At 39.3% G+C, this 12183-nt stretch overlaps 1 protein-coding gene across 1 annotated transcript in view; it reads right to left on the bottom strand.

Moving 5' to 3' along the window:
- The window catches only part of LOC139741780 (protein PAT1 homolog 1-like), a 90204-nt gene that overhangs the window by 62042 nt on the left and 15979 nt on the right, over positions 1-12183 (bottom strand). The window contains exons 7-10 of the mRNA XM_071652370.1: positions 8666-9108; positions 7855-7947; positions 6871-7075; positions 5888-6014 (exon numbers count right to left, since the gene is read on the bottom strand). Of these exons, the coding sequence (XP_071508471.1) occupies positions 5888-6014; positions 6871-7075; positions 7855-7947; positions 8666-9108 (868 nt within the window). The remainder of the gene's footprint in view (positions 1-5887; positions 6015-6870; positions 7076-7854; positions 7948-8665; positions 9109-12183) is intronic.

Below are 12183 nucleotides of genomic sequence, written 5' to 3'. Positions count from 1 at the left end.
AAACAATACAGCAGTCGTTCTCATAATCTGTCACTTTGAAACACTGCATAAAATATGAAGTACCACTGACTTGGTTACTTAACTCAGCATGACATTAAAGCTTTCTAGTATCACATTATTGTGTTACGGGGGGGGGGGGGGGGGGGGCGTTTAATAAATCTGTTTGTACAGTTAAGAACAACTTACGAGCGACTGGTGATCAGTTCTGATGTGCTATACTTATCAGAATTTCCATAATTCAGCACAGGAACTTATCATCAGTCACTCGTAAGTCGTTCGTATCTTTACGAACAGCTTTATGACCCCCCCCCCCCCCCCCCCCTTCACTGCGTTTCAAGCAGTGGAATATAATTATATCCTAACAAAATATAATAAGATTAAGGCATTAAGGAGCTAAAATTCACGCAAGGAGACGGGTTTTCTTCCACGAGAGACAAATCATTTGTAGAAGATGCACCGTCCTTCCCGCCTGTTATAAAGATAACCTATCATACACTATATACGGCTAGCACTGTATGTAGTACTGGAGAAATTTTTCCTGGTGAGAGTCGGTAGACTTATCCGTTCCAAGCGCGGGTAAATTAGTAAGTCTTCTCTCAGGACATTAGGTTTTACCCAGAACTTTACGGAATCCGCATATCGTCTTGCTGACCTATAAGAAAATAAGCCCAAACATTACATTTTGCCAGTTAACAAATAGCCAGGTTAATTATTGTTGCACAAGTTGTCATTATAATACGCTTTGCAAAAAGTAGGCTTACTTTCAATCTTCACTGATGAGCTCTAAACAGCCCATTACATAACCAGGGAAGAGGGATAATTACATTCATAGTTTAAATGAGTTTTCTTAACCCGTTCCTCCCATAATTCTCCAAGAGCCTGAAATGCTCAAAAGCGAGATTCTCTTTGCAGGTCGACTTGAGAATGGACAGGTTGGTATTCATTCCTCCTGTGCGGAAACAGTCAAGCTGTAGGCCAATTATGACAGTATCCCCTTTCCATGGTCAACTACAATACCATGTGCCATCAAACAATGTAAGTATCGATCGGGCACCAGGTATAGGTATGAATAGACATTGCGCTAATGGGCTCACAAACTCTTTTGTTGTACACAAGAATATTGTCACTGGAGGCAAGTATCTACTGAGCTGAGCCTCTATCGCTGTGTACATCTTAATTCGAGTTTTATTGCGAAAGAAGCACATATACGCGAAGTTAGTAACGGCAATGCACAAAACACAAAAATCTTGAGAGCTTTTGAAAGAGCGGGATCCGAAACATGGACCCGTTTCTAGACACTGTACGTTTTAAATTTGATATGAAAAAAACAAACGCATATTCCCCAAAGTGCATGCAAATTTGCGATTTAAATTGAAGTGCGTTGCTGTGAAGATATGCGTGTGAATTCGTATGATTCTGTCGAGATAATTTTTCAGTGCCGACTGAGTTGAAAGAGGATGTGTGATTTTCCTTCCCTAAGTCGCCATATTTTTATTTGTTTTGCTTACATTTCTATTGCCATACTCTGAAAATGAATTGTTCTCGCGCTCCGATTCGCAACATTACCGCTCTGTGATGTACGGCGCGGGCCAGTCTGAAATAAAAACAAGAAAAATTGTTAATCCGGAAACGACATCTTTCGGATTACTAACCTTCGTAAAGATAAACATCTTTCCATCGTCGAACTTATTTAACTTTGGACTGAGATTTAAACCTTCGGAATAGCGAACTACAGTTACAATAATTTGCTACTATTTTTTTCATCGACATTTCGTGAAGCACGATGCGTTTCGGTAGTTTGAAACGTGTTAATGTTGCGATGTCTTTCCCCTGCTAGTGCAGACTAAGTTCAATCATGGCGAAAGTTCCGTTACGAAATAAAAAATGATTCAAGTCTTTTCAACAATAACACGCTTCGGTTTATAGTTTTTATGCGTTTAAACGCAGTTTTTAGTTTCGTACAAAAACCGCAAGTCTTTTCTGCAACGCTCTTGCGTTTTAGATACAGCGTTGCTTGTGATTTGATGGACTTGCATTGGATTTTTAGAATCGCGTTGAAACGCAATTGAGTTTTAAAGAAGTTCCCTACAATTTTCAAGTTTCGTATATCAAACGCAAGTCTATTCAGCGTTCCGCGTGATGACATGGACTTACAATTGCATTTGATTTTCAGAGCTGCGTTTAATTTTTAATTTTGCATACGAAAAAACAAACAAAATAATGCAAGACTTTTCAACAATAACGCACCTCCGTAGATGTTAAGAGATGCTTTTAAATGCAGTTTCTCTATAGTTTCTTACGAAAACCTCAAGTCTTCCCTGCAACGCTCTTGCGTTTGAATACAGCGTTGCGCGTGATTGATGGACGTCATTTGATTTTTAGAGTTGCGTTTCAACGCAATTGAGTTTCAGGTTCATACAACTATTTTCTAGTTTCATACTATATCAAACGCAAGCCTTTTGGCAGCAACGCACTTGCGTTTATGTGCAAAGTTGCTCGTGATTTGATACACCTGCATTTAATTTTCAGCTGCATTTAATTACATGTAGTTGCATTTGATTAATTTTCTAAAAACGGGCCCAGGTTTCTATTAACGCTTCGGAATAATTAACGTCAGAATATTTGGATAAACAGAAACACCTACACGTGTATTTCATGTTCTGATAATGATTTTCTGCTAGGACCTTTATGTGTACAAAGTTTTTGCGTTTTGAGAATAACGAGCAGAAAAGGGGGAAAGTGAACTGCTTTGGGTAGCCAACTACATGTAATTCTCCAATGTAAATGAATGTATGCCCTTTCATTTCTGGCGTACAAGACAATATGGACGCATGGCGCAAACGCTACCACGCCATACACTAGGGAATTACCGATTAGAAATGCAGCGAATCAGAGCGGGAAAACAATTTATTCTTTTTTAAGAGAATGGCGATAAGATTTTGAGCGAAAAATTATGTCGACTTAGACGAGGGAATAAACACGTATTTCAGCTCAGTTGGCACTAAAAAATCAGGTCGACTTACGCGAGTTGTGGACTTATAAATGTCGACTAAGACAAAGAAATTTTCAAGGAATAACAAGACAAAAATCGGGACTTTTTTATCGTGTCGACTTAAGCAATGTCGAGGTTTACTGTACTAAAGCTCCATAGTTTCAGCAGAGCCAGATGTGTATGTACCTCCCTGGTTTCAGGAAGGAGGTACTAGGCGAGCTCGCCTGGTACCTCCTTGGTTTCAGGTGCAGGGAGCTCTCATCAGCTAGCTCTCGCCAACTACAGCACGTGTCTCCAACAGCATGCACGTATCACACAGCACAGGGTTACTAATACATGTACTATACATAGCCCCTCTTCCCTCCCAGGCCCCATGCAATTGACACGATGTTTACGACCCATTCAGCGCGTACGCAAATTCCTTTACCCTGCGGTTTTTGCCTGGCGGCAAACCTGCTTTGAAGTTCCTGGAAATTTCCACCAGCTTGTTGCCTGGCTGGCACGGCCATGGGTGTCAAGTTTCCGTCAATCTACCTAGCTATTGTGAATGTTTTTCTTATACACTTGTCACTTCATTACACACATTTTGCTTCACCTGAGAAGCTGCTTACAAGAGTGGTCTCACGCTCATGTAAGGGGAACAAATACTATATTTCGGATACTATTTCAGATACTTCTTGATTACGCCTCTCATCGACGCAAATTAAGGTAATCACAGCGTTACTAACGCGTAATAGTGCAATGCCTTTCGTGTTTCATTTGTTTGCTAGTTTGTCCGTTTTTTAAGCTTCCATGAAATCAACTGTGTAAGTGTTAAGCACAAGACAAAGGGAAGACTTAATCCGGGCGTTCCCGAACGCTGGCTACATGGAGCGATGGCTTCGTGGTCGATTGGGTGCAGTGAAGTTGACGCTATTGTGTTCAAAACAAAGGCACTAAACAAAAGACTTTTAAGCTGGCGTTCCAGGAACGCGGACGGCATGGGCGCATGCCAAGCTCGTGCCAAGCTGGCTACTTAACAGATAAGAAGGCATGCCGGACGCGGGCGAACGCTCGTGAGATAAAATCTGTCACGCCTAAGTGAAGGATTTGTTTGTCTTCTTTTTAAGAAGAATTGAATGCTAGGTTTCTAATTTAAAAAAAAAAAAAAAAAAAAACTTACATGGGTAATTCCATGAAGTTGGGGCAGTGTCCATGTAGCATCGTGATATTTAAAAAATACATTTCAGCATAACTCAATATTAATTATGCCATACATTTATTGTTTGTAGGTTTTACATTTGCATTGAGGCCACACATTTTTCTGGAAAGTTTGTGCCATTCAGACTCAATTTTGTGAAGTTTTTAAACAATATGTAACAGTGTCCTGTAGCATCGTGACGTGTCCATGTAGCATCGTGATATTTTAAAATTTGGTCCTAAGAGACAAATTATGGCAATTAGCTTGACCAAAATTTGATGCAATATGCATATGTACAAGATATGAATGAGATAGCTAAATATCTCAAATTTCCTGTACACAGTTTTAATTTTAAAAGAAAATTACAAAATGTATCACGATGCTATGCGGTGTCCTTTTTTGTGACATTTGGTGGGCACCGCGTAGCATAGTGACACATTGTGTAATTTTCTTGTAAAAGTAAAACTGTGGAAAGGAGAGTTAAGATATTTAGCTATCTGACTAATCTAGTAATTATGCATATTATGTCAAATTTTGGTCAAGCTAATTGCAATAATTTGTCTTTTAGGACCAGATTTTAACTATCACGATGCTACATGGACACGTCACGATGCTACAGGACACCGTTACATATCATTTTGATAACTTCATCAAAGTTGAGTCTGAATGGCACATAATTTCCAGGAAAATGTATGGTCTCAATACAAATGTAAAGCCTATAAACAATATATGTATAGCATAATTAGTATTGAGTTATGCTAAAATGTCACACTTTGTGCCCCAACTTCACGGAATTACCCACATGCATCTTGTCATTCTTGATATATTACGTTTCATAATTGCTTTCCTTTGGAAATATGTTATTTCCAAGTAACACTTGTTGCATGCACCTATAACAATTTGATTAAATCCTCATGCACCAGCACACTACTACATCAAAAAACAAAAGTTTGTAATCAAACATACACAGTAAACATAGCTAGAATTTCTACCAAAACAGTCACACAACAATATACCTCAAAATTTATCTCTTGCTCTGGCATATAGGTACTTCTGATTCTTTTACCTGAACAAGCAACAAACAAAAGATCTATTTTTTAACCCTTTGCTCTTTGTTCACTGATTGACACTCACAAGAAAGTGCTTCCTTCACCAACTGGCACTAATGTCTGAAGGCTAATTGTCTCTGAATACACATTACCCAATCCCCTAACCACTATTGCCACACTATGGCCTCCCTATGGGACCGAGGCACATTGAAACACCTGAGTGGGCTTACTTATCTACAACTGGGTCAAGTTTGGACGGGCTACTGAATGTTGAAAAGAAAGGGAAAAAAAAAACACCTTCACAAGCTACACTAATTTGCTTGTCTCCTAACAAAGTCCAATCATTTTGTTTTGTTGTATTTCTCATGAAGGTTGTTGTAATAATAATGCTTTTATGTAGTCTTATTGATTGTAATGCTGCATGTTTCTGTTATATGTTGATTTTTATGGAAGTGTTAAATAAACCTAAAACCTAATTTCCAGGGCACATAAAGAGTTAAATGATGGACTCAATGCTATAAGGTTGGTCAGGCCTCAGGCCTAAAAAAGGACACTTTTTAAGAGGTTCACACACACACACACACACACACACACACACACACACACACACACACACACACAAATGCTTGATAAAGAAGTTTTCATAAAACACTCGAGTCAGCCTACCAGGTTGATAAGCTTTGTTCTCAAGAGGCTTCAGCACCAGTTTCTTTTCCTTCTTTCCTCCTTCTTGCTGACTCTTTCCACTCTCCTCTCTATCCTTCTCCTTGGCAGCTTTCCTCTGCATGTAATTCTGATCAGGGACAGAAAAGAATATGTGATATATGTTAAACATGGCAAGCACTGAGAATCATTAAAGGCTCTGGCTTCATTATTGCCGATATCAGCGAACCAAACAAACACGAGGGGTAACAAAATGATCATAATGAGAAGTAACCTGGTAGAGTAGTAGTATTAGTGACTGTCAGATTGTTGTTACCACAATCAACGCCATCACCTTCAACAACACCAACATCATCGTCACCATCTCCCAACATTACCACCAGTACCCTCATCCAAATCACCATCCAAATCACTATCATCAAAATAGTTAACACTGTATTCATCACCATTATCACCTTTACTGCTGCTATCGCCAATACTACTGTCAATGCTATAATCATCTCCCGTTAACATCACTCCCCTCATCATTGTTAACATTATTACAATTATGATAATTATTATCATCAACACCATTGAGATCATCATCTTTATCAATAACTCCATTACAATCATTATCTTCAAAACTAAACACCATTAGGATCATTACTGTCGTGATTATTAGTAACATCATTCCAATCATTATCTTTATCAGTAAAGTCTTTTCAAGCATCATCTTATCACTTAACATTACAATTCCTTTCTTTATCATGAACACCACTATAATCATTATGTTTATTATCAACACCATAATAATCATTAAATCAACAGTATCATCACAACAATCACAAACACCATCACTATCACAAATGTCATCATCATTGTAATCATCAACACCATGACATTCACCAGCAACATTGTCGTTATCAAAAGCACAAATACCATCATTATCATCATCATTACCACCACCACCACCACCACCCTCCTCATCATCACCACCATCGCCTAACCTGGTAGTAGAAGTCGTCTACGGCAGGGTTGTTGGACGTCAGCTGTAGCATTTGGATCTTAATCACCCACTCCTTCTCCTTAGTCGACATCAGGCAGGAATATTCATCATAGTCGCCACGGTTACCAGCCCGGTGCTGGTTGCCTCCACCACGTTGGAAACGGATTTGGCGTTGCGCTCGAGGCCCATCTCCCCTGTCATATTTCCTGAAAGTAAGCGCACGAGATAAAAAGTTCCAGATCTCATTTTTTTTGGGTGAATATGCAATGCATTCCCTACAAGGTATCACTGTGTTAAAGGCAATCAGTTTTCAAACCTTGATACCCCTGCCTTACACTCTCTTTTTTTTTCTTAAATTTGACCACCTTTTCCAAGAATTGACGGGAAACAGGACGCCAACATCTTTGCATCACTTGGATTTGTCTTGCAACATTTTACCTTTACAGTCAAAGATCTCTGCGCAAGTGCCACAGAACATACATTTTGCATTTTGTATTTTTCTCAAAATGGGGGATGAATAGGCCATGACTTCACCGACAAACTGTTGAAGCAAATCTGCCCGGATTTTGAAGATTGTTAGAACAATCATGATTTAATGGTTGAATTAGTAAAATTCTGATTGTTTACAACCAATATTACACACGCATACAAAAAAAATTGTGTGACTAACACTGTCCATCAATAACTTGAGTACATATCATTGATCTGTCTGCATCATGAATTATCACACAAATTCCACTCCATTAATTCTTGGCAGCCATTAGACAATATTCTTATCAATAGGTAATTAATAAGTACATAAGAAAAAACAAACAAAAACTGATGCACTAGTGGTTGGGAGGTTGCTATCACTGCAATATGCAATTACAGCACACATCTTGCTGTGATTGGCAAGGAGAAAAGGTCTACTAAAAGTGACTGAAAAGACAAACGCAACTCGACGCAAAAACTTTCATTAATTTGAAGACAAGATTTACAAACTCACTGCATGTTGGCTTGAGGCCCTCTCTGCTGGGAACCGTATGGGTAGCGTCTGTTCATGCCCATCTGATCTGGGCGAGAGTGCACTGGAGGGATTCTATTCACAGCAAAACAAACAAATACACATATCAGATCACTGAAATTATATCAACTTGAGTTTTCCTCCGGAGAAATCACCCATGTTGGCTACACAACTGTTTGTATCACTACTTCTTAATAAATTTTACAGATATTTCAAGACATGTTATAAAGTCATAGAAGTCATAGAACTCCATATCTGAACTGATTCTCATCGTAATGTGTTTCTTGCGACATAAATCTATACATTTTCAGCCTCCTGGATGGAGAAAACACTGTCCCTTCATATTTCTCATGAAATAATTTTCTGGCCTAATGGGCTACCTTTTACCTGTGTAAATAATGCATGATTGTAATAAATACACTATTAAAGGGATGGTACAGTTTTGGTTTAGACGGTGCTGCAGGTTTCCACCTTTTTTGTGTGTAATGTGCAATCAAGGTCAACAAAGTCGCACACTCACTGAAGTAACAACAGTTTCCAAAATATTCATGAACTATAAAAACAGTACCCACTTTCATTTGTGAGAGCCTGTTTATTCCTCCTTATCTTTTGGTCTTTGCCTTTTATACAAAACACTGATGACAACTAACTCCATGCTTACCAATGACAAGATATAGAATAGTGGGAAACTAGTTTGATTTATCATAAAGTTGTTGTTATAGCTATGGTTACTAGACACAGTTCCTGACTTAGACCAGATGCAAGATACCTCAGAGCCAGAGGGTGTACAAACCTTGGATTCATTGGTGTCAAGCCATGCATTGCCCGAGGAAAGGGGCCTCGCCCTCTGCCTGCAGCATGCATGGGAGGGGTATTTGAGCTAGGACTTGTCCCCGGGCCCGGCCCCATGGGCATGCCCCTTGGCGAGGACGAGTACGGCATGCGTGGCGACCCAGAGTACGGGGGTGGTCTGGGGCTCCCCCCGAAGCCCGGCGATCCCGCCATGTTGCCCGGCTGGCCCGGGGGAGGGGCCCGTCGCGGGATGTCCCGGGGAGGGGGAATGGTGGTGAAGACGGCCTGCCTGATGGTATTGGGCGATATTCTGCCCCCGGAGGCATGGAGACGGATAATGAGCTGACTGATCTGAGTAGGGGATACCCTCCCTCCGATGGACTGGTGGATTTGGCGAGTAAGCTGCTGGAGGAGTTGGGGGTGGATGGGAACAATAGGCGACTGCTGCATGGAAAGGAAAAATGGAATATGAATTATCAATTCCCTCATTTCACTGATATTTCAGTCTCAACAAAATTATACGTACTTTTATCACTCTATAACTGTATCAATGACATGCTTAAACCAACATTGAGTGATCATCAGACTAGTATACTAATCTCATTTGGATGAAAACACTGTTTTTGCTTTTTTGAATTGATTTGTTAGCCCGTTGAGGATGGGCTGAATTTGCTACAACATGCATTTCCCATAGACTCCTGCCTGAGTATATTCGGGACTCGTCCTAAACGGGTTAATGAATGACAACCAAAAGTGCAAATCTCCTAGATTAATTTATGATATGAAAATCTTATAGGACAAGTCCACCTTCATATACATAAGGATTGAGAGAATGCAGCAATATTAGTAGAACACATCAGTGAAAGTTTGAGGAAAATCAGACAATCCGTTCAAAAGTTATGAATTTTTAAAGTATCGCGCAGTCACTGCTGGATGAGAAGACTACTACAGTGTGTGATATCACAAGCATACAACGATATACGGAAAATAAAAAGAAAATTTCACAAAACCATACTTTTTTAATAAAGTGCACATTTCTTCGACTTGTTACTGACGTATGTTATATTATTCCCCCTGCCTTCTAAAAGAGAGAAGTCGAGCGTTCTTTTGTTATGCGAGAAAAATGGAAATATGTTGAATTTTCTTTATTCTTTCTTTATATCGTTGTACACATGTGACATCACAAGCTATTAGACCAGGAGCTGGCTGCTGGTCAATTTACCCCACCAAGCCCAAAAGGTTTGACCCCTCAGAGTTGCTGGGACCACCCCCCTCATTGAAAAAATGGGCGTCAGCCTGGTCCCTGAGGGCGGGTTCGGCCCCCAGGGACCCCCCGAAAAGGCCCTCCGGCGGGTGTAATTTACCCCATGGAGCCCATGGACCAAACTTGGCCTAAATGAATGTCCTATGAGTGTACATAATCAAAATATAAAAACTGACAAAATATCTGGTTGGGAAAGGGGTTGCCAGACCGCTTGTTTGCAGGTACAAAACCTCGTTTTTGGTCACAGAGTCTGCGCCAAGACTACACTGTCCATAGGCCCTGTACTGTAGCGTCTCCCAACAGTCTGAGGGACAGTGCCAGTTAGTGCATGTAGTAGTCTTGGCGCAGACTCCTTAACGCTCAACAAGGGTTTGTGCCTGCAAACTACCTGTTAAACCCTGGGACCCAGGGTAGTTTGCATCCAGAAATTCACCGTACACACACACACACACACACACACACACACACACACACACATGCACACATGCACACACACACACACATGACTCTATGTATATACCATAATACCAAACATGTTAGCTTTCTCAATACTATTAACACAGACATTATATCTTGCACATAATAAATGTCAGGCCTATAAGATGTTCATACCTTTTGAATGTGTTACATGGATACTATTAATACACCTATAAGGAACGCTGCTGAATTTTGACATTTGTGTGAAGTTGTAGTATGTTTACTGGCCACCCAGCCTACTTATTCTGGATGTATTCACCTTATGAGACACAAATACAGCTTTTCAGAAAATGCTGAAATAAAACCTTTGTTGCGAGTAGACTTCAGTTTCAGACCAACCACAACAGCACTAAAGGCCATTTGTATAACAGATTTAAGTAAACATTAATTTTTCATCAACAGTGCATTAAACATACCTTTAATAAAATTTATGTCAACAAGAGGAAGTCGTATTTAGCTTGGATTACTTTCTTTTCTCCTGCTTGATATCCTCTTTTGAATACAAATAACAAGTCTCAATCCTCATATAATATAAGATTCTTTTGAAAACCTCAAACTAAAAACTTGTTGTGTATATTTGTGAGTATTTGGCTGATATAAACCACCCTACGATGCATGAAATAGGCAAGGATTATAGCATCCATGGCAACATTTCCTTTATTTGACTCTAATACATTCCAAATCAGAATAACTGCAACATTACATTAAGAAATGGAGCTTAATGGTTTTGGAAATGATATCTATCGAATTTCATACTCAGTAGTGCATGTGACCTCATAGTTTTGGACAAATATCTGCTTATCAATAAGTGTAATGAACATGATTATGGTGTTCCATATAGATACATGTATATTGCTGAACTTCCTTGAAACATCAAATAACAAGCTTCACAATTGAATGCTAACTTTCTGTAATGAAAATAACCAGGCTAAGAGCATTTACTTTGATCTTGTGTTCTCCCTATTTCTTCAGCACTTCTTTTTTTGTGGTCAACTTCTAATTTCTGGAGTTATATTGTATACTTCATTATTTGTGATAGTTTCCATACCCACACAAATGGTGCACATACTGCAAACGCTGCCATTGACAGTGGCCAGTAGGCCTACAAACCAAGTTAAAACATGAAATCATCAGCTTACTGAAATGGCTCTCTTTTCATATACAATTGTAGCATATAGGCTGAGAGCATTAACTTGGTCTTGTGGTCCGTTATTCCTTCAGCACTTTTGTCAACTCCTTATTTCTGGAGATACTTCATCTTCAGTTCCCCAGCCCAACACAAACAAAATTCAACCTATGGTGTCACATATACTGCAAACAGCACATCATAGTATGATTGTCATTAACCCTGGACATATACACACAACATTGAAACATGAAATTACCAGCTGAAAGTTATGCTAGCTTAATTTCTTTCTTTAACAATAGCATGCACATTGAGAGCATTTACATGTTGTGTTCTTGTGTTCTCTTAAAATTTTATCAGATTTTTTGTCAACTCCTCAGTAAAGATATTACACTTTCAGGGTGTCACATACCATATACAGAACAATGTAGTTAATGTTTATGATTTAGTTGTCTTTCAAAACCGTGGCAATTACACATGAAGTCATGCATCACTCTCTATGGTAGACTAAAACCTACATTATTGATAAGTATAATGTAGGCCTAATAAGCATTGCACATGTTTCAGTCACAATCTACAAAATGTATGATTCCTGAACTGACCAGTATTTGGAATGAATTTGTTTCATACAAATACCAAACATATTGGTCTA

Source organism: Diadema antillarum, unplaced genomic scaffold (genome assembly GCF_040938485.1).
Source record: "Diadema antillarum isolate AM-2024a unplaced genomic scaffold, OU_Dant_1.0 seq00000953_RagTag, whole genome shotgun sequence".
NCBI classification, from domain to species: Eukaryota; Metazoa; Echinodermata; class Echinoidea; order Diadematoida; family Diadematidae; genus Diadema; species Diadema antillarum.
Note: the sequence above shows the minus strand (reverse complement) of the source record. Positions and strands in the feature narration are given on the sequence as shown.